At 46.8% G+C, this 27,649-nt stretch overlaps 1 protein-coding gene across 1 annotated transcript in view; it reads right to left on the bottom strand.

Moving 5' to 3' along the window:
* The window catches only part of KIF26B (kinesin family member 26B), a 552,553-nt gene that overhangs the window by 150,985 nt on the left and 373,919 nt on the right, over positions 1-27,649 (bottom strand). Inside the window, exon 5 of the mRNA XM_033196023.1 lies at positions 17,924-18,107. Coding sequence (XP_033051914.1) covers positions 17,924-18,107 — 184 coding nt within the window. The remainder of the gene's footprint in view (positions 1-17,923; positions 18,108-27,649) is intronic.

The following is a 27,649-nucleotide window of genomic DNA, read 5'->3' on the forward strand; positions in this document are numbered from 1 at the left end:
CAGAAAAATGCATTCAGTCACTCTCTCCCCATCTTTCCACCACTTAAGCCCAGAGGTTGACGAGAGGCTGGGTCAGAGGGGCTTCCGAGTGAAACCGTGTCGTGTATTTTGCCTTTTGCAAATAAACGAGTTTTCCCCGACATTATGTTGTTGTCCAGGTAAAGAGTAACTGAAGTGACTCAAAGTGAACGTTCAGAGAGGGCAGGCAGGATGCCACAGTGGGCTCCCTGTCCCTGCAACCTTCTGAGCTCTGATCCCTGTGGCTAGACAAACACGTATCTAGCACCTTCCATCATCCAGGAGGGACCTGGTTCACGTAATCCCTGTCTTCAGAGAGCCCTCAGTCTCAAAGGACAAACTCCACACAGAGAAATCAATGCCCACTTAGAACCCAGCAGGGCAAGAGGCCTCAGGGGCGGGAGGGAACGTCCTTGGGGAAGTGGGGTGAAGGAATAACATCGAAATTAAAGCTTGAAGAAGAAGGATGAATTCAGAGCAAAGGAGGAAGGTGGGGAGGGCACTGCCCAGGCAGGTCAAAGGCCTGAAGGTGAGAGAGAGTTGTGTCCTCTTTGCAGCACCAAAAACCACTCACTGAAGTCAAGGGGGCAGGCGAGAGAAGCATGGACTAGAGGCCAGGGAGCTCCCTGCAGCCCTGGGCTGGGGAATTTGGACTTTGGACTGAGGGCAATGGAGAGCAAGGAATGGGGGAGCCATGTGACCAGCTAAACAGGAGTGGAGTGAATAATCTCGGTGGGAATGGAGGCAGGGTGGCCGTGGGCTTCTCCAGGCTCAGTCCTCTACTGAGTGCCCTACTGAGTCCCCTACTGAGCCTGGGAGTCACTCCAGTCCTCCAAAGAGAAACCTACGAGGCTGCAGTTGATCACCCACTGGCCCTGTGTCTCAGCTGTCATCTGTTTCATGCTGCTCCAGCTCTGACGCCAGGACCCTACTTTTCTAAGAATCAAGGGCCTTTGCAGTATCCGGGATGGATTTCTTGCTCCTGAAACCCCAGGTTGCCAGTGACCAGCCTCCTAGTAACAGCTGCCATTCCCCCTCAATTCTACCCTCTGCCTATTTGAGCTTGGAGGGTGGTTGACTAAATGCCTTTACCTCTAGTTAGATGGACATTCCCTGAGATTGGCCTCAATTTGGACCTTTAGCCAAAATTACTGTAGCTCACCTGTGCTTCTTCCACTTACAGGTTTAAATCCTAGCTGGAGACCTAAATATGGACTCACCCCACCTGTTACCCATCTCTCGAACAGACATTGGAAGCTTCTGCACCCACAGATCACACAGGAATTTTAGTCCCAGCCTCTCCTGGTCTGGAACATCCCACCAAGCGCTGAGCTCCCAGGACCGGCGGAAGGAAGAGGTACTCCCCACAGCCCAAACCAGGCCTCATGCCTCACTTTCTCCACAGTCACGGGAGCCTCACAATTACCCTCTGAGGAAGTATGATTCGTTTTCCTGTTTTGCAGATAAAGAACTTCAGATGAGGCCCAGAAAAACTGAGTACCTTCCCTAGGGTCACACAGCAAGTGAAAGAGGCGAGCTGGGACCTGCAGCTGCGATGATGGCAGAGGAGGCAAAGCCAGGAGGGCTTTGTTGCAGCTCCACGGGCGCAAAGAGATCTGGATGGCCTTAGCCTTCCAATTCAAGTCTACTTAAAATCTACGCACCCATTCGGACTGGTCTGCTAAGTGAAGGTTAACCTATATGAATACCAGCTGCTGATATTATCCAACTTATTTGGAATGTTCTAGAAATCTACAATTGTTTAAAAACTGCAACGTTGTTGCTTAAATTGCAGAGCAAGTGTCCCACATCCATGGCCTGTCACTTTTGCGGAGGCACTCGGAGGCGTTAGGTGAGTGTTTCTGGGTGACACAGGAAGTTAGCACATGGCACAGATGGAGACAGATGTTCCTGGTCCCTCATTCCCAGTGTGTGTTACATGATGTAACCCTCAGGTGGGGTTAATTGGGGAGAATGGGCCCTTCTGACTGAGTTCCATGCTGCTGGGAAAATGGGATGACTGTGGTGAGCCATCGCCAGAGTGGGGAAAGGCAGAAATGAAACATTTTCATAAAGGTGAATGTGCTTGGCTGGGCACGGTGGCTTGTGCCTGTGTAAGCTCAGTTACTTGAGAGGCTGAGGTGGGAGGATCACTTGAGCCCAGGAGTTCGAGACCAATCTTGATGATATAGTGACCTTCATCTCAAAAAATAAAAAAAAAAAACCTAATTAAAAACAAAACAAAAACAAAAATGCCAGGTGCAGTGGCTCTGTCTGTAATCTCAGCACTTTGGGAGGCCAAGGCAGGCAAATGGTTTGAGCTCAGGAGTTTGAGACTAGCCTGAGCAACATGGCAAAACCCCGTCTACCAAAAATAAAATACAAAAATTAGCCAGGTGTGGTGGCACATACTGGTAGTCCCAGCTACTTGGGGGGCTAAGGTGAGAGGATCGCTTGAATTTGGACGTTGAGCCTGCAGTGAGCTGTGTTCATGCCAGTGCACTCCAGCCTGGGTGACAAAGCCAGACCCTTTCTCGAACAAAAAAAAAAGGAGGAGGAGGAGGAGGAGAAGGAGAAGAAAAGATTGATGTGCTAAAATGTGGACACTTTTGTTCAACAGCTGTTTCACAGAGGAAGCAGGTCATAGCATAGCCAGCATTGCCAGGCAGAGGTAAGACTGTCCACCTGGAGCCAGTGCCCCCAGCAAGCCGGAGCGCTGACTCAGGACTGCATCTCCATCTCTTTGGACACGATCAGCCTGCTAACAAGTCTCCGATTTTCTTGGCGATGCACCTCTCCCTACTCTACTCCCTGGGCAAATCCCTACACAGTCTCCATTCTCTAAGCGCTGTTTGTTGAATATGCAGGTCACTTTTCTCCCCTAGAAACTGCAAAATGATTGTGAAATCAGTGGTCCACAAAATGAACCCCCCCATTCTCATTTCACAGGCACCAGTCAGCGCGTGGTAAATGCGGCTGGGTGAGGGCTCCCCGCCTCCCTGGCACTGGGTTTGACCACCAGTCAACGCGCGATAAATGCGGCTGGGTGAGGGCTCCCTGCCTCCCTGGCACTGGGTCTGACCACCAGTCAACGCGCGGTAAATGCGGCTGGGTGAGGGCTCCCCGCCTCCCTGGCACTGGGTTTGACCACCAGTCAACGCGCGGTAAATGCGGCTGGGTGAGGGCTCCCCGCCTCCCTGGCACTGGGTTTGACCACCAGTCAATGCGCGGTAAATGCGGCTGGGTGAGGGCTCCCCGCCTCCCTGGCACTGGGTTTGACCACCAGTCAATGCGCGATAAATGCGGCTGGGTGAGGGCTCCCCGCCTCCCTGGCACTGGGTCTGACAGGGGTCACGTCTGGATTTGAGGCCTGTCATTTTCTGTGTAACTTGCTCTTGGCTTTTTCTCCTAAATGCTCGCTGATGCTTCCTACAAACCATCAAAAAATGCAGGCGCGACGTCTGTCTGTCTTTCCGGCCTTCTTGTAGGGTCGCGTCTTCCACGCAGGCAGATGCTCCTGAGCACCCCGTCCTGGTACCCCCTTCATCTGAGCAGCTGCTTCCTGACCCCCAACCGTCTGCTCATCCGAGCCCCCACTGGAAGTTCTGAGTTTAGGGCAGAGAGGACAGGAGTCTGCCAGTCTGCTGTGGCCGCTGTAAGAGAGAAAGCTGCCCTGAAATGAAGAATTTAGCCAAAATGTGGGAAGAAGCACAAATAAAAGACAAGGAGAGAAGCGTCCGGAGCACTCGGGAGATCCTAGTTCCGGGCGTTCATGACCTTCTCGTGCTCTGGTTCCACCAGACATCACAGTTTGAATTTCTATTGCTTGAAATGAAAAGAATTCCCTTCTTTCTCCTTTACTCCCTTCCTCCCTTGCCCATTCCAGAATACACCACCTTCCAGGACACACATTATCCAAGAATCCCGCCTATCCCTGGTGCTTCTCGCCTGTCGTAACAGGGGCATTCTCAGAGGAGACCAGGAAACACTGGAATTTTGAAGGATATGACGTTTCTCCCTCTGCAGCAAAAGCACAACAAAGAAGGCCCTGGTGTTGCCATTCGATGGAAGAGCATGGCCCGGTTGAGCAGATGACTTTTTATACGACCGTGAGCAAATCCCTGGCTTCAGCCCAGCACGAGAGGAAAAGCCCAGCTTCCTCATCACATACATTCAGGGGAGGTCTCTGCAGAAGCAAAGGATGTGTGAGTTCTTTGGAGAGGGGTCTGTACAAGCACACATGTTTTCCATGCCACTGTGGTTCACGCATGTGAACTAACTGCAGGGCAACGGCATGCAGCACATCAAAGCGCTAAAATGAGAGCACAGGTGCAGCCTTCCCTGGCTGCTGCACTATCAGTTGTCCTCACAGGCAGTATGAATACTGTAGGAATATTAGCGTCTACTCAGTGACAAAGAAGGAGGGAGAAACCTCACCAGGAAGCCAATTATCTGGGACAAGTTTTAGCCTTATCTGCCATGATAAGCCAGAGTGATGGTCATAATAACAGGTATTTTTAGTTTGAGCTATCTACCTAAAGAATGATTTTTAACTCTTTCTGATAGCAATTTCTGGAATCCTTAAAGATAGAGACCATGTTTAACTCATCTGGGTAGCCCCAAAGTAACTAGCACACAGAAGATATGTAGTACATGTCTTCTGAATGAATCACTGGATGACCAGATGGACTAAGAGGTGATGGGTAAATGATAGGGAAAAGCAGGGAAAAAGTCATATAAGGAGTGTGCTATACTCCACATCTTAGTGTTTTTCAGTTCAGGGAGTTCTGTCTGTCTGACATATGGCTAAGTATTTTCAGGGATATGAATGCAATAGGAACAAAGATTCCCACCGTCAAGTAGCCTAAAGACTCAGTGGAGGAGAAAATCTGTACCCATGAAGTGGTGACAGCAACAGAGTGGTGAATGGTTAATGAGAGAAATCTGGGCAAGGGATAGCACATGAGACAGAACACGGAGAAAAGAGGGGGCTCAGTAGGGGACAGGGGTGGGACACTGGAGGAAGAAGGCACTTAGCCAGATCTGGAAAAGTAGGTGGGTTTGGACACAAGAGATGGAGGGGTCCATGATCAAAGGAAAGTAAAAGCAGAGGCCAGACAGGGAAGAAAGCCATGACGGGCTCCAGAAATGCTCCCTCTCCCAGCAGTGTCCCCACAGACCACGGCTCGACAAATACTCACAACACATCTCTTTAAACAAAAGCTGAAAGTCAAACATTTCTGTGGTCACTGTCTGGTGCTCTAGACACAGAATTCTCAGTGAAATGGAGTCACCCAGGTGCCTCCATATAATCTAGGCTGGGACTCAACAGCCCGTCAGCTCCTGGTGTGTTCACACCTTGGCTTCGGCTCTCAGTTTTCACGACTCTGGAGTAGGGCTAAAGGTTCATGGTTTTTCCTCCCACGGAATTTAGGACTTTGTTTGTTGTGGTCTTTCCAAAGTCATTTTGAGTATTAATGTACTTTCACGGGTGTGTTTAGGGCAGGGAAACATACATCACATGGCAATCCATATATAAAAATCCGCATAAAAATCCATTTGTGAAACAACACAGTGACCACCACAAAGCTGTCCGAGATGATGAGGGAAGAGAGCCTGGGACTGTCAGTGGCAGAGCAGGATGACTGACCACCACAAAGCTGTCTGAGATGATGAGGGAAGAGAGCCTGGGACTGTCAGTGGCAGAGGAGGATGACTGACCACCACAAAGCTGTCTGAGATGATGAGGGAAGAGAGCCTGGGACTGTCAGTGGCAGAGGAGGATGACTGACCACCACAAAGCTGTCCGAGATGATGAGGGAAGAGAGCCTGGGACTGTCAGTGGCAGAGCAGGATGACTGGCTTCCGCCTCTGCCACAGCCCCCTGCTGCCACCCCGCCAAGGCAGCTGCAGCACACCAGCCAGGAACATGTGCTTCCTGTGCCTCTTCTGATACCACAATGACCACATAGGGTGCCTAGAGAGAGACGGTCTCAGGCAGCCGTCCAGAGGACAGGTTCCAGAACTGGGGTTCATAGCCCAGCTCCAGCACAGACCAGGCATGTGATGCTGGGCACATTCCTTAGATCCGGTCCAGCTTCCTCCAATGGAAAAGAGGAGTGGTGATGGTGGAAGGCTTCCCACAGAGGCGTCATGAGGATGGAGCATTCTGAACAGTGCTTGGCACAAGACGCATGGCTCATATGTTGTATGATTTGGAAAAGAACGGTAGAAACAAAGATATGGTGTCACTCTATCCACTCAGAAAAGCGGTGTCACCTCTAGGAATTATTTTGCCCTCTATGAATCTCAGTGTTCTCATCTATGGGCAGCACCTAACAAGCCCCTGCCTCCCAGCAGTACCCCACTGCCTACCTCTCAGGGCTGTACTAAGAATCCTGGGAGGCTGGGCGCAGTGGCTCACACCTGGAATCCCAACATTTTGGGAGGCCAAGGCGGGTGGATCACTTGAGGCCAGGAGTTTGAGACTAGCCTGGCCAACATGGTAAAACCCCATCTCCATAAAAAATACAGAAATTAGCCGGGAGTGGTGGCATGGGCCTGTAATCCCAGCTACTCAGGAGGCTGAGACAGCAGAATCGCTTGAACCCAGCAGGCAGAGGTTGCAGTGAGCCAAGATTGCCCCACTGCACTCCAGCCTGGGTGACAGAGTGACACTGTCTGAAAAAAAAAAAAAAAAAAAATTCCAGGAAGATGATATAGGTGAAAGGGCATGGAAACTGTGAGGCCTTATACAGATGTGAAGGATCATCGTAACACATTGGAAACCAATGTCATCATTCCATTCATTCACCTAGTGCGATGGTTAATGTGTCCATTTGGCTGGGCCCTGGTACTCAGATATGTGATCATATTTCTGTGGAGGTATTTTTTTTAGATGAGATGAGATTAACATTTAAATCAGCTGAGTTTGAGTAAATCAGACCACCTTCCATAACGTGGGTGGGCTTCATCCAACCAGCTGAAGGCCTGAATAGAACCAAAGCTAGGGAGGGAATTCTGCTGGTCGGCTGCCTGCCTCTGGACTCCAGCTGCAGCTCTTCCCTGCATCTCCAGCCTGCCCGCCAACCCCCACCATCACAGGAGCCAAGTCCTGAAAATCAGTCAGTCCCCCACCCCACTGTCCACACACACACATCCTGCTGGTTCTGTTTCTCTGGAGAACTCTGGCTAATACAACTAGTGTTTACTGAGCACCTATGCCAGCTGGGCACTGTGTAGTGCTCTGGATTCAAAGGGGAACGAGAGGGACACGGCCCTGCCCTCATGGAGCTTACATTCAATGCGGACACCCACGGAACATGCAATTATGCAGATCAGTCATCTAAAGGGTGATGAATGCAATGAGGAGAAACTTTGGGGGTTACGGAAGCACATGAGGCGGCAGCCAACCTGGATAACCTGGGGTGGGGGAGGTTGGCAGGGAACGCCTCCCCGAGGAATTGGCATTTCTCTGATATCCACAGGATGGACAGGAATCAGCCAACCAAAGGCCGAGCAGATCCACCCTGAGAGCCTCCAGACAAGAGCCAGCTTCCTTCTGGGCTTCCGGGATCCATTCCTGGCCACACTTTCACCATCTGTTCTTGTAACAGAGCGTCACTGCAGGGACACATGGCGTGGACATGCAAATGGTGCGTTATTAGTCCTCCAGCACCTCTGAACACCCTGTAGGGTGCTACTTTGCTACTTTTCACTTTTTATAGAATGGGGAACAAGGTAGGGAAAAGGCCGAGCTACAAACCCTGCTCTCTGTTTTTCTGATTTCCTATGATTAGCTTTTCACGGGTTTCTATAAAAATACCTTCCAGCAAGTATCTTACTGACTGGATTCTCAAAACATTGTCCTTCACAGAAAATCTTCTTGTGCAAATACGATAAAATATTTTCTTAAAATATTTAAAACAGGCCATGTGCAGTGACACGTTTGTAATCCCAACGCTTTGGGAGGTCAAGGCAGGTGGATCGCTTGAGCCCGAATGTTTGAGACTGGCCTGGCCAACATGGTGAAATCCTGTCTCTACAAAAAATACAAAAATTTAGCAGGGCATGGTGGCGTGTGCCTGTGGTCCCAGCAACCTGAGAGGCTGAGGTGGGAGGATCCCCTGAGCTCAGGAAGTTGAGGCTGCAGTGAGCCGTGTCAGGGCCACTGCACTCCAGCCTGGGTGACGAAGTAAGACCCTGTCTAAAATTATATATATACATAAAACAAGGAGCAGATCAAATGCATGACGACAGGACAAAAATGACTGTTCCTCAGCTCTTCATGAGCTAAGGCCTTCCCAGGGCCCTTTGTCCTGCTTCCCAAACTTGAGGGAGAGGGGCACATGGCCAGGCTGTGAAAGCAAATAACCTGTGGGGAAAGCAAGATCCTCCTTTTACCTGTAAAAACCTGAGAGTTTCCATTGTTGCAAACTCTTCTGGGCTTCCTGCTTTGAAGCTCACAAAAAAAAAAAAAAAAAAAAAAAAAAAGAGCTTGTAGCAACTTAGTTACTAATGACAGTCTATGTGAGGAGTTTACAAATTGGTTCCACACTGCCTGATGCCATTCTTGCTTCAGACCCCAGGACATACACACCACTTTTCCGGCATGTGCCTGGCCCCCAGCAGCTCCTCCACCAATACTGGCTGAACCAATCTCACTACACGGTCTCAGTTCTCTGCCTTTTGTCCCAAGCTGGCCTGAGCTGCTCAGCCTAACCACCGCGCTGTGGGTTTTCAGGGTACATACAGAAAGGGTCCTAAATGCAGGGCCGATGCTGCTGCTCGGGGAAGGGACAGCTGTGCGTTTATGGCAGGGTGCTGGTGGGAAGCCAGGGTCGGCCTGGGAGCAGCCGGGATGGAGCAGGCAAGAGCACTCTTTTGTAAGGCATGCCATTGTGATCTCACACTCCAGGAGAAAAGAACTCAGAGGAAACCGAAGAAGCTAACATTGGAAAACAGACCAATGTTACCATCACCGATTTCAGCGAGAAAATAACTCTAGTAGCTACAGCTGCAACAGAGCACCACTAACGAAGCCACCCAGCATTCACTGCTGTTGGTTAACAGACCTCAACTGAGCTACAAGTGGACAAAATTGATAATCTGAAATATTTGGTTGTGGCACAGAACACAGAGGCAGACTGAGGGAACCGGAAAAGAGACTTGGCAGGAAATTTGTCTCTAGCACTTAGTGCTACTGTAATTGTTCTATTTTTGGTTGTTTTCCCTGTAATCCCAGCACTTTGAGAGGCGGAGGCAGACGGATCACCCGAGGTCAGGAGTTCGAGACCAGCCTGGCCAAAATGGTGAACCCCCATCTCTACTCAAAGAAAAAAGAAGGTATCAGAATTATTCTCCCCCTTCATAATAATACATTTCGGTTCAATGAAGCATTAGAAAGGGATTCAAATATTTTCTATTTGATATGAACGATTCAGTAGGCAAGAACAGCATTTCCTATTCTGTTTGAGGCACAAAGGAAAACTTTCTAATTAACTCAGCAGTTTGGACTCACAATTTTTTAATATAAAATATTTCTATCAATCCCATTTTAATGGGATAATTATAACAAATCATGCTTAACTTTCCTTTCATCCATTAACAAGAGAAAGACTATAGAAAGATAAGATGCTGGGAATGTTAGCTTAAAATATTCCTACTATTTCCATTCTCTTTATATCAGTAATGGTCTAATTGTGCTGAGCTTCACAAAAATGTGGTTTTTGGACAAAGACTGATCAAAAGCCCTATTCTGGCATTATAATCCATCTTATTGCCCTTTGGTTAATTGAGACAGTAGCATTTATTCCAGAGAGAATTCCCTCATTTTTATCTCATGTTTTTATTCCATAAATCAGGATGCTAATTAGGAATTACAGGTCTTCCAGGAGGCCCCAAGGCTGTCCACCAATTATGATAAAGGTTGCTAGCTTTTAAAAAGTCTCCTTATAAAAATTATCTTTCTTCTCCTACTACTACTACACACTTACACACACACACATGCACACACATGTACAAGCCTACCATCTCCATTTAATACCTTAAAATAGACCCAGTAGAATTGAGATCAAAAGTTGCAAAATGGGGCCAGGTGTGGTGGCTCAGGCCTGTAATCCCAGTACTTTGGGAGGCCAAGGCAGGGGGATCACCTGAGGTCAGGAGTTCAAGACCAGCCTGGCCAAACAAGGTGAAACCCCATCTCTACTAAAAATACAAAAAATTAGCCAGGCGTGGTGATGGGCACCTGTAATCCCAGCTACTTGGGAGGCTGAGGCAGGAGAACCACTTGAACCCGGGAGGCGGAGGTTGCAGTGAGCCCAGATTGCACCATTGCACTCCAGCCTGGGCGACAAGAGTGAAACTCTGTCTCGGAAAAAAAAAAAAAAAAATGTTGCAAAATGGGGGGAAGATTAAGAATCTCTTATTCAAATTCTGATTTACAGTTTTCCACAACAAATCATCTTTTACATTGAAAAGTTTAAACTTTTGTCTTCTCCCACATAAGTGGGTCAACAAGTTAGTGCCTCTTGCTGCGCCTCAGTTTCCTTATGTGCACAACGAGAGGACAGGACAAGATGGTCTTCGAGAAAATGCCTCAGTGAGGGATGTGGACACTGTGTGTGGCATGAAGCGTCATCTTCTTCCTGATGTAAAACCCCAGGACAACTCGCACCCTGGGAAGAGCAGGTGGAGCCAAGGACTGCTGACTTCTGGTCACATCCATGTTTTCACTGTTTCTGCCTCATTTTCACAGCTGCCTCTTTCAGGACAGACCCTACACAGTGCTCAATGCCCCATCAAGGCTTCACAAGGACTGAATAGAATGTTTTATTCTTTTAAAGTTCAACCACATTGAGTATCCTTTCTGGCACTGAGTGGGCACTGAAAGGGTACAAAGATGAAAAGACCATGTTTCCTCCTCCCAAGAAGCTGACAAGCTAGTGGGGAAACTGAAATGAACATTCCACCAGAAACGTAAGGGCTGAACTCTAGCTTGCCCACAGACACGTCTTGTGGAGTACATGTACACATATCAGTGCCTGGAAGGCGTCATGTCCCCGAGACTTCAACAAGAAGGTGTTCAGAAGACCCTGTCTACTCATATAGAGCAGGCAGGGGAAGTTCAGAGGAACAAGAAATGTAGGATCTCCACGGAGAAAGTGGATGCTAAATTCGTTTCTCTACTTGCAGCCTGAAAGCTCAAGAACAGACCTGGGATATAAGATAGGACACTCTGGGCTACAGGACCAAACCAGTCCTCCCTGCTCACTGCAGGCCCTTTCATCCGTTTTGCTCTGTGTAGACATCTCTGGCCAGGAAAGCCAGAAAATGAGTATTTTGTATGTAGCCATATGCCATCCCATCCGAAATCTGATCTAATTAAACTGAAATGTGCTGCTTACCCCTTCTTCTCCATTTGATCATGAAGACAACAGAAAATGATATCCACACACCCTCCTCAGCAGAATTAAAGGCAGTCATATTAATAATGAAGAATGAAAATGGCTTCACACTTTTTGAGACGGAGTCTCGCTCTGTCGCCCAGGCTGGAGTGCAGTGGTGGCGATCTCGGCTCACTGCAACTCTGCCTCCTGGGTTCAAGTGATCCTCCTGCCTCAGCCTCCCGAGTAGCTAGGATGACAGGCGCCTGTCACCACGCCCGGCTAATTTTTTGTATTTTTAGTAGAGACAGGGTTTCACCACGTTGGCCAGGCTGGTCTCGAACTTCTGACCTCAAGTGATCCACCCGCCTCAGCCTCCCAAAGTGCTGGGATTACAGGCGTGAGCCACCGCGCCTGGCTCACACTTTCTTTATACACGTCCTCGTGATGACTTTCCTGTCCAGTAACCTCCAATGGAGAATATTCTCCTAATAGTTCCCTCTCTTTGCAAGAATGGGGACTGCTAAGTTCAACAGTGGCATGGCATAGAAGAAAGCCCCTGTGACTGAGGTCTTCAGGTTTGCCCCAGAAATAGCACGGCCCTTCGGGCAGTGCCACCTGCCCTTCCTGAGCTCCGGGCGCCTGGGGTGGCGCTAGCAGCATACTGCGCATGTGCGGCTCAGAGGCTGGCGAAATCTACATCCGTGGGAAAAAAGAATCCGCGAAGATTAATGGGCCAGAACATTTTTCCCAAGACGCCTTTCTCTTGAGATATGGGTTGAAGGAAGGCTCAAAATAAGAAATAAAGGAAGACAGGGAAAACCACCACCACCACCAACTCTACGTAAGCTTAACTAGGGAGTTTAACGTCACATGAGTTAATTTCCCAGAAGAGCTAACAATTTAATTTACAAAGCTATCAGGCTAGCTATAGTGATGAACAGGTATTATTTATGCCGTCCTGGCCCCCTCCAACAGCGAACCAAAATAAAAGAGAACTCACTATTCGCTTTTCCCAACTTTAGTGTTTAAGGATGGAGTTGTGAGTGTAGTGGGATCTAGCGGGATCCAGAATTATCCATCACATTTAAATTCTTTATGAATACTTGAAGTAACGATGTTAATTCTGGCTCAGATCTTTTCTCCTCTCTTTGGTCATGCTTCAGGATGAGGAGGGGCAGCAATAATAATGAGGACCTGGACAATTTGTGTGTAAATAAACTGCACCTTGGTGGGCTGGAAGGCATGAGGTTTTTCCCCTGGATCTATTCTGGCATCACCTCCTGAACAAGAGAGAGCTATCCCCACTGTTTCTACTTGTCGACTAAGTGAATAACAGCTACAGAAAACAGTATTTTAGGGAGGCTGAGGCAGGAGAATCACTTGAGCCCGGGAGGTGGAGGTTGTGGTGAGCTGAGATCGCACCATTGCACTCCAGCCTGGGCAACGAGAGCGAAACTCCGTCTCAAAAAAAAAATAAAAAATAAAAAATAAATAAAAACAAACAAAACAAACACCACAATATTTTAATCTAATTTTTAAAATCTTGTTCTCCTCTTCCTATAAGCAGAATGTAAACTGAACAGAAATCTTGCCTTTCTCTTCCACACAGTGTCACAAGGACTTAGTAACTAAATGACTTCTACCCTAAAAATGCTCATGCATCTGTACAGGAAAAGGGTCTCTGCTAAAAAGCACACATGATTGTTTTATTCTTTTTTTTCTATGCTTAGTTTACACACTAAACAAAGGACAGCTTAGAGTTAAGCTGAATCTAGACAATAAAGGACCTAATGACATGAAGTACATAGTGCCTAAGTGTGTATATATGTTTGTGAGACAGATTAGCAAATATAAGTTTTAATAGACGCCAGAATATGTTGCTAGCAGGTTTGGAAAACAGTGCTGAATAAGAGATAGATTACTTAAAATTAATGATTGAGGAGAACAGAGAATAATGGCTCCTGTTTTTATTGCATAAGAAAGATAATCCGGGCCAGGCGCGGTGGCTCAAGCCTGTAATCCCAACACTTTGGAAGGCCGAGGTGAGCAGATCACTGGAGGTCAGTAGTTTGAGACCAGGCTGGTCAAGATGGAGAAAAAACCCCATTTCTACTAAAAATACAAAAGTTAGCTGGGTGTGGTGATGCATACCTGTAATCCCAGCTACTCAGGAGGCTGAGGCAGGAGCATCACTTGAACCCAGGAGGTGGAGGTTGCACCGAGCCAAGATTGTACCACTGCACTCCAGCCTGGGGGACAGAGCAAGACTCTGTCTCAAAAAAAATAAAATAAAATAAAATTGCTGTGTATCAGGAAATGCTTGAGGGGCAGAGGATCCTGCGATGTTGTGTGTATGTGTGTGCAGTGTGCATGCCTCAACTCCAAGTACAGGGAAGTTACCTCCATTTCTTCTATCTCCATGGCCTCCAGAAAAGCTTTTGCCTCAAGAGGTGCTCAGTGGCCAGCAATGACTCCCTGGTGGTGGTTGGGGAGTGGGGCTGTTGCTGGAAACAGCAGGGAGTGGGAAGGAGGGAAAGGACGGGATGGCACACCTCCCTCCTCCCTCGTTCTCTGTATGGGAGTGGGAAGGAGGGAAAGGACGGGATGGCACACCTCCCTCCTCCCTCATTCTCTGTATCTAGTCTAGGCTGTTAGCCCCCTTCCTCCCCCAATTCTGACTCTGAAAAGTATGTCTTTCCCCACTGGACAAAGGCAACTGCTTCCCAACGTTATTGTGCTACCACTGTGGTCCCATGACACTCTTGCCTCCACCTCAAATTGTCAAGGGTCATGTTTATCTAGTGACAGCCAGTGATACAGTAGGAAATAAAATGGCCAAAAGGTCCTGACTTCTTGCCCTGCTTGTGGAGTCACTGGAAAACCTGTTACCTTCACTGGGCCTCAGTTTTCTTATTTACTAAATAAGAAGTTGCTCTAAATAAACCCATGAAATCCGTTCCTATGGAGGAAGACCTCCCAGGTTTCCAGAGGAAGGTGATGGGTGGCCGAGGCCTGAGGGAAGTGGTCGGGCTGGGTGACAGCACTCTCACCTTCAGGGCCATCGCAAGCACTGGCGATTCCTGCTCCCCTCCTCCTCTCTAGGAGGCTCCAGGTCAGGTTTAAATAATCAATCAACTTGCTTTTGGGAATTCAATCAAACTTGTCTACCTCAAACCTGCTGATTTATATATAGCACCAATTATTTATGTTCTATATTAAACTCCACTGTATTTCTTGGTGATATTAAAATATAAATTATGCAACAGAGATAAATTGATGGAAATTTTTCCACATGGGTATAAAGAACTGCTGTTCCTAATTATGGTGAGATATCAGTGGAGGTGGAAAAAGCAGGAGTCTGGAAAGAAGGGCCTTTACTGAGGTCAGGCAGTTTGACATCCATATGGTAGGGCAGAGTAAGAGCCTGCTGAAATGGAAGAACCAGATGCTCTGTGCAGGAACAGGCAGGGTCTTGGTAACTTCTTGTTCCTTTTTTTTTTTTCTCTTTTTATTGAGACGGAGTCTCACTCTGTTGCCAAGGCTGGAGTACAGTGGCGCAGTCTCTGCTCACTGCAACCTCCACCTCCCAGGTTCAAGCAATTCTCCTGCCTCAGCCTCCTGAGTAGCTGGGACTACAGGTGCGTGCCACCGTACTTGGCTAATCTTTGTATTTTTAGTAGAGATAGGGTTTCACCATGTTGGTCAGGCTGGTCTTGAACCCCTGACCTCGTGATCCACCCGCCTCAGCCTCCCAAAGTGCTGGGATTACAGGCGTGAGCCACCGCGCCCGGCCAACTTCTTGTTTCAATTGTGGTACACTTTCTCTCCAACTGTCACTTCCTCCCCCTCACTGTCACCCACCCCCCAGAAGCCTGACCAGGACAGCAGGACGGACTCAGCTGCCATGTGGCCACTGGTCAGATGGAAGCCACACCTTCTGTTATGCTCTGTGACTCCAGGCCGATGCCCCGCTCCAAGACACAGTCCCAATGGGTGAACTCAGGGCTTTGATTACATTTTGGATTGCGAATGAGTGAGAGAGATATCTTTAATTTTAAAAACGTGTGAAATGCAAACTTTAGTTTACTAACAAGTGTAACTCTTCCTTGTAAGGTCCCTTACCTGTGGTCACTACATATGGTACATCATGAAATCAAGATTGGACCAGTGTCCTTTGCCCCCCAAACTATTTTTGTGTCAGTGCTGGGTCATCCCGCTGGCTGGGACACTCTTTCTGCTGTGTTGGTCCCTGGCCTTGGCACCCGGATGTCCTTGTCTCAGAATTCCAGGGAAGGCATTAGGGATAGAGGAGGAGAGGTCAGAGCCACCTGAAGATGCATCCACATCAACCCTTTTAGGAACCACAGACGAGGCTAGTCCTGTCGATGCAGGAGGACGGTTTCTGATGTGTTTCATTTTGAGTTGCCCTGGACAGTGCTGTATTGGGGTACATGAGCACCCCAGGTTAGCTAATCATCTGGCACCTTTTCAAGGGGATACCACTTAAATATTTGCTCACACTTATTCAGAAGAGAAGTGGGGTGTGGCTTAGAACACAGGAGAGGAAGGTCGCTGCCCTGACAGCTTGATTTCACTGTGTCCAGGGCAGCTCAGCTCTGGCCCCGAAGTTCCAAATCCCTCTTTGCAAAACAAGAGCGCCCACGTCTACTTAAGAGCAGTTCAGATGGTACATTCTATGGTATCTGTATCTTACCACAATTACAAAGAAAAAATGTAAAAAAGAATAGAAGATCCCAGCAGTTACTTGGACCCACCCTCCATAGAAGGCAGCGTATCAACCATCCACAATCACACTCATGTGCCCCTGTGGGGTACCACAGCCCCTCCTCGGGGGCTCCCACCCACTGAGTCCTCTCCTGGATAGGAGGGCTGGTCCACACTGTTTTTTTCCATCTGTTTCCAGGTCCAGTGATGCTGGAGCAGGCCCTACAGACAGCCCAGGCCGCCGCCCTGCCTCTGGTTTTTCTTTACCACAGGGCCTGGGAGAGCCCTCAGCTGAAAACCATCTGCCCTGCCCCCCACTGTGGAAAACTCCGGGACTGGATGCTCCCATCACAGGAAGGATTGCTCTGTTCCATGTAAGGTTTTAAAACATAGAGACATTCTGTGACCCAGGCTGGAGTGCAGTGGCGTGATCATTGCTCACTGTGGCCTCAAACTCCTGGGCTCAAGTGATCCTCCCTCCTTAGCCTCCTGAGTAGCCGGGACTACAGGCATCTGCCACTGTGCCCGGCTGACTTTTAAATTTTTTGTAGAGACAGGGTCTTGCTATGTTACCCAGGCTGGTCTCGAACTCCTGGCCTCAACTGCTCCTCTCGCTGTGGCCTCCCAAAGCTCTGGGATTACAGGTGGGAGCCACTGTGTCCGAACTATTCAATGTAATCTTGAAATTTAAACTCTTCTTGGGGAGAAGTACCACATGAAATTAATAGCTTCCCAACAAGGTGGTGAGATTGAGGGTGGGAGAGTACGGAAGGACACGGGAGAAACTGAGGAAGGAGAAAAGAAGACGGGGTAGAGGTTGTAAGGGGAGACTCCAGAGAAACAGAGGCCTTCTGATGCCCAGAAACCCAGGCACGACCATGTCTGGGTACCCAGGGGACTGGCAGTCCGCGATCTGAACAGGTAGAATCTCAATCCGCACAGTTTAGTAGTTGCTCTGGAGCTTCAGCAAGACTAGCAACTCCGACCAAATGCAGCCCAGGGCCGGAGTCACGTTAAGTCTGCAAAGGACCAGTGAGGTCGTGTGCGCCACTCCTATTTTTGATAAAAATGAAAAATAAAACCGCCACCTCTTTCTTTCACTACATGTTTGTATAAGCCCCGGCTTATTCACCAATGATGAGTAAACCGTAAGTTACTTCACCCAAACGCTTTTCTCAGAAGGGAGAAAGAATTTAGAAATGACATTTAAAAATAAAGATATCCCAAATGTAGCTGAGCAATGGCTTGTAAGCATGATCCTACATCTCTTTCTAAGCATTTGTAACAATTCGAAATTGCCCTTGTTGGCTAGAAAGGCATGACTGCAAACGCTCCTCACGCACCCCCTCGCTGTTCTGGTTCAAAGCAGAAGTCGGGACTTCTCTGAAGGGGAAGGAAAAACCCAAAAGTGTCACAGGGAAATAACGAGGCCTTGTTACATCTCATTTCTATACCTTGTACTGTGGCTTCCCTCGGTCTCCTGCCCCTGCCTCGATACTTTGTGCCTTTATGTCTTTTCTTTAAATGGCTATGATTCTGTCAAACAATGCCAAGCTTATTTTTCCCACCAAAAGCAAACCAGTTCTCTTACAATTTGCATGTCTTAGTTTACTACTTAGTGTATGCAATGCATGACAATTTTCAGGACTTTCAAATGAATTTCATGTTGCCTCCTTCTCTCCCTGGCGCCGTCTTATTTTAATACATTGGGGCCCTCGTGTTCTTCTTCCTGAAACTTGATCCAGAACCTCGCACCCTGGGCAGATGGCAGGGACGGTGGATGGTCCTACCTTGCCCAGCCCCGGGGTATCCTTCACCTTGTTGACAGCCCTCAGCAGACAGGGCGGGGCTGGGGGAGGGGAGGTCTGCAGAATCCCACTGAAACTGGTGGCAAAGAGCGGTGGTTCGGCAGCGGAAGAAGTAGAAGGCCGATGTTTCTTCTTTTTAGAAGACAGATTTAACTTCTGGGCAGCTCTGGAGGGGAAAACATAAGAAAGGAACAATAAGGGGAAAATGATTGTACAATCAGATATGCTAGGGTTACTTCGTTTTTTTTCTCTTAAAAAAACCCCTCGTTCTTACTGAGGTGTAATCATTCCTTCTCTCCTCCTGCTCAGTGTCCTCTGTAGCAGTCCCTTACTATAACAGAGTGAACTTAACGAGCTACCCAATCATTTACACAGCAAAAGGAAAAACAAAGCCATAAAATAGCAGGATTCTGCAATCACGATTTACAAAGAATTGTTTGTTATCCACCAATGTTGAGCTTAAGCAGAACAAAGCTGGGCATCTTTGGGGACAAACGGCACCCATTACGTTCATCACTCTACTGATGAATCACTTCTCTGGCATACACTCAAGTGCGAGACCTCATGAGCTAATCAAAAAACTCTAACACCTTGTAAAATCCAAACCAGTCTGATGAAGAACCATGTGGAGACCAGTCAAGGCATGCTCTGTACAGGGCACTGGAAAAACACAAGCCCCAGCGCAACAGGAAAAATCAAACTGGTTTTAGAAATATAACACCAAACCAGAAGGTGAACTCCAGCCAGGGTGTAGGGTGCTGAGACTATGGGCTGCTCACATAGATAAGAGGATACTGTGCAGGGAGGTCTTTAAATACAAAATGCAATTCATGGGTGAGTGCAAGGAGTAAGGGGTCAAAGCGCTAAAGGGAGCACGGAGTGTGAAGGCGGGGAAAGGTGGGGGGGGAGGCGGCCAGCATCACTCATAACACAGGCTGTTCAAATGACATCGTACAACAGTCAAGTATCCTGTAACACTTAAAACATGATAATCTTGGCCAGGCACGGTGGCTCACACCTGTCATCCCAGCACTTTAGGAGGCCGAGGCAGGCGGCTCGCCTGAGGTCAGGAGTTCGAGACCAACCTGGCCAACATGGTGAAACCCCATCTCTACTAAAAATACAAAAATTAGCCAGGCATGGTGGCATGCACCTGTAATCCCAGCTACTCAGAAGGCTGAGGCAGGAGAATCGCTTGAACCCGGGAGGTGGAGGTTGCAGTGAGCCCAGATAGTGCCATTGCACTCTGGGCTGGGTGACAGAGCGAGACTCCATCTCAAAAGAAAAAGCAAAACAAAACCATGATAATCTTATTACAGAAAAGAAGAAAAGAGGGGAAGGGGCAGTGTGAGGTAAAAGCATTTCACAGACTCTTAATATACTCATTTCTGGATTAATTCTTGATGTCTAAACACTAAACTCCTATTCTAAGAATTCTAATTTCCTCATCAAATGTTCGAAATGTTTGAGCTGCCGCTTAAAATGAAAGGACCACCCTGACTTTATTCTACTGATTAAAACCTTATCATTCATCCAATGTTCTTACCGATTGCAGAGCACATCATGCGAGAGGCAGGTCAGAAAGACAAAAGCAACACCATTTGCACCACCTCTCCCTCCCCGGCCCCAGTCTCTTTTCATGGTCTGGGATAGTTGGTTTTAATTCTGTGTCATTAAGTGTCAGGCTTTTGACAAATTGCGAGCTAAAAAATTGCCACTGCACAACTATATCAAACGGTGTTACCATTTCAAAGCTTAATTTTTCTCATCTGTAAAACTGAAAATCTATTTCACACGAGTGAAGTACAGGGGATGAGATAAGTGAGGAATGACCGATTTTGATGGGAAGATACCCTAAGTCACCCTACTGAAGGATGATGAGAAAGGGAAGGCACGGGATACTTTCTCTTTTCAATCAGTACAAAGAAAAAACTAGGAATACTTTTTTTCATGATTTCATTGCTACTTCCTGGCACTTTCCTTCTAAAATCAAGGGTGAAATGGAATTACTCAATGACTAGTCATTCCTTTTGAGATTCTCTCCCTAAATGAACAGTGACTCATCCCAGGTCAGTCACTGGCACGAGGCATCACGTGCCTTCTGACGCCTGCATGCACCTCTGCTCAGTGATCCTCCCTGCTCTCAAGCCAGCCTGCCTATGTCTCCGAGGACTAGAAGGAGGATGGTGATCTGCTAGGAACTAAAAGGTGCTGTTTATCCATCTACATTCAGGGTTCCTTTTCACAGTGTAAAAAGGACCAGGGGGCCGGGCCGGTGGCTCACGCCTGTCATCCCAGCACTTTGGGAGGCCGAGGTGGGCGGATCACGAGGTCAGGAGATCGAGACCATCCTGGCTAACACGGTGAAACCCCGTCTCTACTAAAAATGCAAAAAATTAGCCGGGCGAGGTGGCGGGTGCCTGTAGTCCCAGCTAGGCAGGAGGCTGAGACAGGAGAATGGCGGGAACCCGGGAGGCGGAGCTTGCAGTGAGCCGAGATCGCGCCACTGCACTCCAGCCTGGGCGACAGAGCGAGACTCCGTCTCAAAAAAAAAAAAAAAAAAAAGGACCAGGTGATGACTATGGTTTCCACTCCCCTACCTGCTGGGGTTCCCAGTCCACAGACGGGGAAGGGAGTGACACCAAAAGGCAGCTTAAAACGGGCAGTAGCCTGATGGCTTTTTCCTTTTTCTTCTCTCTGCCACCCATGCCCACCCCACACATGCCCTGCCGCGGAGAAAAACAAGGATCCTTGAAAGTAAAGCACACCCCAGGACATCCCTCCAAGGTTTCCCTCCTCCCTCTCCCTCCTACAAACTTTCACGCTACTCGATCATTTCCAACAGCACGCAGATGTATTGTTACTTCTCTCATCTTAAAAAATAAAACAAATCCTTCTCCTGATTCTTCTTCCCCAGCCAGCTACTGTTCTACTTCCTTGTCCGTCCTGGCAGCAAGACTCAGGGAAAGTGTTGTCCGTGTTGGCCTTGTCCAGTCCCTCTCCTTCCACTATCTATAAGCTTATTTCATTCAGGCATGTGTCCCATGACTCATCTGAAACTGCCCTTGTCTGGGCTCCCGATGACCACCATGATTGCTCAAGTTAATGGTTCTCAGCCCCATCTTGACCTATCAGAGCCCTCAGTAGGTCCTTCCTCCTTGATACACTTTCTACTAGGTTTCTAGGACACCCTGGCCATTCCTTTCCAGTTTCCTTTGCTGGTTCCTTCTCTTCTGCCCAGCCTCTTAATGATGGCGGCCTCAGGGCTCAGTCCTTGTCCTCTTTACTGCTGCACTCAATCCCTTGGTGTTTTCTTCCAGGATCATGATTTAAATAACATCCTTAATGCCTATGATTAATCAGTTTTTATTTCCAGCTTAGGTCCCTCTCTGGAGCTCCTTATTTATGTATCAAAATTACCTCTTCAACAATTCCACTTGGATATCTAACAAACATCTCAAGCTTGCCAACTCTAAAACTGAAGTCCTGATTTTTTTACCTGCAACGCTGTTATGCATTCAGCCTTTCCTGTATCAGAAAATGGCAATTCCATCCTTCTAATGACTCCTTTGATGCTGACCTCTCTACTTCTCACACATCTAATCCATCAGGAAATTTCGTTGGCTACAACTTCAAAGCAGATCTATGATCCAACCACCTCTCACCACCTTTACTACCATCTTGGTCAGAGCCATGGACTTCTCTTGCTGGATTGCTGCCACAGTCTCCTAACTTGTCTCCCATCTTCTGTACCCACTCTCCACCTGTCTATTCACACAGAAGCCAGAGTAACTTTTAAAATTTAAGTCTGCTCAAGGCCCTCCATTTGACTCTCCATATCACTCAGAGTAAAAGCCAAAGTACTTGCAGTGGCCTGTAAAGCCTCCATGGTCTGTCCCCTTCCCCCCATATCCCTCAGACCACCTTTCCTACTACTCTCTTCTTTGATGATTCTGCTCCAGTCACCCTAGCCTCCAAATACTCTTGGTCCAATCCCCATCTCGGGGCCTTTGCACAGGCTCTTGTGTCAGCCTGGAATGCTCTGCCCAGATGGAGACGGGCACATGGCTCACTCCCTCATCTCCTTTAAATCTTCGCCCAGATGTTACCTTATCCATGAACCTACCTTGCCCATCATGGCAGACAGTACTTTGCAGAGATGGCTGCATCCATGTGTCTCCCACATGCACTTCTTACAACCTGACACTGATCCTCTCCCCCTGACAGGTGGGGGTCTATGTTCCTTCTTGAACCCAAGACAAACTCTGAAACTGCCCTGGCCACAGAATGTAATGAAAGTGACGCTGTAGAGCTTCTGAGCTTCAGATACAAAAGGCAATAATGGCCTCTCCCTGGATCCCTTTCTTGAGACACTCACCCTGGGAACACAGTTCCCATGCTGTGAGGAAGCCCAGGTCACATGGAGAGGGTCATGTGGAAAAGAACTGAGGACCACAGAAGATGGTCCTCAACTGCCAGACATACGAACGAATGAGCCTTCAGATTATTCCAGATGCCATCCTTCAAGTCTTCTGCCTGAGGTCCCAGACATCATGGAACAGAGATAAATCACACCCACTAAATCTTATCTGAATTTTAGATCCCCAGAAACCACGAGAGATGATAAATGATCATTGTTGCTTTTAGCCACTAAGTTTTGGGGATAATTTGTCACACAGCCACAGTAAACAAACAAACAAACAAAAAACACTCACTCCCAGACTCCTAATTTCCATTATCTTGGTTGATCACAACCATGACACCTATTATCTTGTAACATAGCAGATGCTTAATGGAAATTTTAGCAGGGAAGAGAGCTCACGGTATGTTTTGAAGGAATGAATGAAGCCTAGAGGAGCTGGGGGTATTTAGCCTGGAGAAAAGAAACCTGGAGAAAGAGGAAGGAAGAGTCTTTCAAAAAATCTGTCTTTAAAGAAATGAATAGATGACATGTGGAAGGAAGTATCCTTCAAGCAAGGATACCAGATACTTTCATAAGCCATTTTTTTTAACCTCAAAAGCCCTTGTGAGCAGAACAATATTACCCCCACTTAACAGACAAACAAATGAAGCTCAAGGCAGTTAAATCCTGAGGCCCTTCTGACCTAGTCTGAACATCCAGCTTCCTAGATGCTAGGTAGATAATCTTAGGCAAGTTACCTAAATTGTGATAATGTTTATAAAGGCCTAAGCACAGTGCCTGGCACATTGCTGTCACATGACAATGCTATCACCATCATCACGACTATTATAAATATTATTATCAAGCCTCAGTTTCTGCGTAGTAAGATGAAGCAAAATAATACCTACTTTTTTAGACTTTTTATGAGAATTTAATGACAGTACATATAAAGCGTTTAGTACATTAATCAACGATCCTTTGAAAGAATATAATCAATTATAAGTAGCAGAGCTGAGGCTGAATCTGGGCTATGTGTCCTGTATTGTACTGTATTATATCTGAACAGGGGTTAAATCTATGTACTACAGGTACCAAAGCAGTAGGTGAAATGTAAAAGCATCTTTAGCTTGATAAGTGTAAGAGACATTTTTCCAAAAATTGCAGTAACCCACTAGTGATGCGTCGGCTTCATAAAATAGTGAGTGTTTTTTGTCACTGAAAATATCCAAATGGTGGGTAGAAAACCACTTACCAGGAATATGAGGGAGAGGGATGCATGCGTGGGGAACCTGAATGATTTCCAGTATAGAGATTCTGCAATGACTCCTGGACTCTACTCCATTTAGGAAAGCCTCTGTTGGCTTCAATGCAGAAAAACAGTGATAGAAGAAGTCATCTTGAGAATACATATAAAATTATTTTCTTAAAACTTATGTATAAAATAAATATGTCGGGAAATTTTTAGAATACTAAAAATTAATATAAATCACATTTTTATAGCCATAGATTCTATAATAGCTTTTTATTTTATCTTTGACATCATTATAACCAGCTGTTTGATCTTTATTTTATATATTCCAGTTTCTTAGAGGTCAGCAGCTTCTGTTCTTTTCATACAGCACTTCAATGACACAGAGAAGAGAAGGTTAAGGTTGAGAAATCATTCATGTATAATTGTATTATTCAGGGACATAAAGGAGAGGAAGTCACGAAAGAACTGAAAAGGTAAAGATGGCCGGGCGCTGTGACTCACACTTGTAATCCCAGCACTTTGGGAGGCCGAGGTGGGCAGATCACTTAAGGTCAGGAGTTCGAGACCAGCCTGACCAACATGGTGAGACCCCATCTCAACTAAAATCCAAAAACTAACCGGGCATGGTGGCACATGCCTGTAATGCCAGCTACTCGGGTGGCTGAGGTGGGAGAATCGCTTGAACCTGGAGGCAGAGGTCATAGTGAGCCGAGATTGTGCTACTGCACTCCAGCCTGGTGACAGAGCAATGCCCCATCTCAAAAAGAAAAATAAAGAAAAGGTAAAGACATTTTGACTAGAAGTATATTTTATGTAATTAATGCCTGATAATTCTTTCATAGGAAAAAAAAAAAACAGACGAATGGGTTGTTTTATGATTTCCAGTAGCAGAAAAAATAGCTTAAAATCTACCATAAGCAATATTTACTTGTCTTGTTCTTACCAAGGATAGTACAATATATTTCCTAAAGCTATTTATCCCAGCATACATATTTAAACATCCATTATCTTCATATAAGTATCTGTGCCTTATTTCAAGGAAAAAGTCTCTCTAGCAGGATGAAATTAATATTTCCTGAACAACTATTAAAAAAAAAAAAAGTGGGCCAGGTGTGATGGCTCCCAGCACTTTGGAAGGCCAAGGCAGGCAGATCACAAGGTCAGGAGTTCAAGACCAGCCTGGCCAACATGGTGAAACCCCATCTCTACTGAAAATACAAAAATTAGCCAGGCATGGTGGCGCACACCTGTCGTAGCTACTCAGGAGGTTGAGGCAGGAGAATTGCTTGAACCTGGGAGACAGAGGTTGCAGTGAGCCATGATCACGCCACTGCACTCCAGCCTGGCGACAAAGCGAGACTCTGTCTCAGACAAAAACAAACAAACAAACAAACAAACAAAAAAACAGTGGTGCCACACGCAGTATTATCAGGCAGTGAGGAGAAGAGCAGTAGCCTGTCCCTGGCTAGAATGTCCCAGTGAACTCAGGCCTTCCCTCTGAGTGCCAGTCCTTTCTCTCCACAGCCTCACTCATCTCACACAAAAGACAATTCTCCTAATGTATCAATATGACAATATCTGAATTCAAGGATCAGTTTAGAACTGAAATGACTTTCACAATAGGGTGGTTACTTGCTCTCATTGGCCAGATCTACCCAAACCTAAAAGAATGAGGTCCATACTTATCTGGTGGATTCAATGAGTTTAAGTACAGGGAAAGTCTTAGGTCTCAGTCATATAGATTAGAGGGGAACTCGATTTTGACTTTTTTTTTTTGTAATTGTGTAATAGACTATTTGTCAGACTATTACCCTGGATTGTGAGAATTGCAGGGGGTTAAAATGGAAAACCCCTCATTCTAAGTGCATCTCATGAGAATTAAATTGAAACCTCCTATTCTTAGTGTCTAAAGATTACTAAAATATTGACCCAGCAATCTTTTAAAAATTATTAGCTTCATGAAGACTAGAACTTTCCTTAGGGCACAGACAGGAAAATCAGGCAATACGGTCATGTTTAAGGACCTCTAAATCTTTAAACGTTTTAGGAATACTGTGTGTTCCTCACCCTATCCTAAGAATATTTCATCTTGTCTGAGGGCTGCTCAAGTGTGGGATGCTCAGATAGGTGGGTAAAATGTTTATAAAAATTAAGAGGTCATTCGAGCTCCACTAAATCCAACCCAGGTAATTGATGGGTGGGATATCACCTGAAAAACTGTGAGACTCTCAGAGCCGCTGCACCTGCCGAACAGAAGGGGTCCTGACCAGGACGGGGTGGCAGACGGACAGTCTCCCCTGTCAGCATGTAAAGGACAATCCAGGCTGCCATTTCATGTGAAAATGGTCAGTGCTGCTGTGGGCTGCCATGGCTCACGTGCCATTATAGAACTATTTCAATGTTCTGAGGATTAAGGCTATCTGACAATGAACAACGGCATCACAGAGTACAGCAGCCCCTAGAAAAACCATCCGGTCAATGACACAGGGGGAGAAGACAATAAAACAGATTATAAACAGCAGGGATAAGTGACAAGATCCTACATTCTGAGGCAGAGCTTCCAGACACAGTGAAGATACTCATCCACATGTAACAGACACCATTAATGCTTTATTGTGAAATAACACCTACTTAAAAGTATTTGGGTGTAGCCCAGAAACATGCTAGTCATTCTGGAACTTTTCCTATCGGGAATAAGAGCATCAGCCTTCATCTTTGTATTTTCTAATTGGCTGTCAGGAGGTCATTTCTTTTTTTTTTTTTTTTTTTCTTGAGACGGAGTTTCGCTCTGTCGCCCAGGCTGGAGTGCAGTGGCCAGATCTCAGCTCACTGCAAGCTCCGCCTCCCAGGTTTACGCCATTCTCCTGCTTCAGCCTCCCGAGTAGCTGGGACTACAGGCGCCCACCACCTCGCCCGGCTAGTTTTTTGTATTTTGTAGTAGAGACGGGGTTTCACCGTGTTAGCCAGGATGGTCTTGATCTCCTGACCTCGTGATCCGCCCGTCTCGGCCTCCCAAAGTGCTGGGATTACAGGCTTGAAGAAGGTCATTTCTATGTCTCTAGAGATTGAAAAGCATATGGATCTGTTTTTTTTTTTTAATTTTTATGCAAATTATCTATTTCATTAGTGCAGGAACGTAATTCATGACATGACTTCAAATAAAATGTTTACTGCTAGGAGGCAAACATGGTGACCATTAGCCTCTAACAATATCATGTTAAAATACTAGAGCCAGGCACTGTCATCATTTGGAAATGGATTGACATTTGCATGTTAATGCACAGTGTTAACCAGTGGGAATCATCGCTGTGAATTTACCCTTAAAAATTTTCCCCTCACGCCTGTAATCCCAGCACTTTGGGAGGCCAAGGCGGGTGGATCATGAGGTCAGGAGATCGAGACCATCCTGGCTAACACAGTGAAACCCCGTCTCTACTAAAAATACAAAAAAGTAGCCAGGCATGGTGGTGGGCACCTGTAGTCCCAGCTACTCGGGAGGCTGAGGCAGGAGAATGGCATGAACCTGGGAGCTGGAGCTTGCAGTGAGCGGAGATCGCACCACTGTACTCCAGCCTGGGTGACAGAAGGAGACTCCGTCTCAAAAAAAAAAAAAAAAAAATTTTCCCCATGCTTCAAGGATTATACAAGTTGCCCTCACCAACGACTGCAGCCCTCATGGATCATTGTCCTTTCCCTTGAAGTCTTACAGCAGTTGTCTTTTTGTTGTTTGTTTTCTTTTGGTTTTTTCTTAAGGACAGGGTCTCGCTCTGTCACCATGCTGGAGTGCTGTGGCACGATCATAGCCCACTGCAGCCTCAAACTTCTGGGCTGAAGTGATCCTAGAGAGTAGCAAGGACTACAGGTGTGCACCATCATGCCTGGCTAATTGAAAAAGTTTTTTTTTTTTTTTTTGTAGAGACAGTGTCTCACTTTGTTGCCCAGGATGACTTGAACTCCTCGCCTCAAGTGATCCTCTCATCTCAGCCTCCCAAAGTGCAGGAATTACAGGTGTGAGCCACTGCACCTGGCCAGCAGTTGGTCTTGAGATGATCTA

Source organism: Trachypithecus francoisi, unplaced genomic scaffold, assembly GCF_009764315.1.
Source record: "Trachypithecus francoisi isolate TF-2019V2 unplaced genomic scaffold, Tfra_2.0 Lachesis_group5, whole genome shotgun sequence".
In the NCBI taxonomy this organism is placed as follows: Eukaryota; Metazoa; Chordata; class Mammalia; order Primates; family Cercopithecidae; genus Trachypithecus; species Trachypithecus francoisi.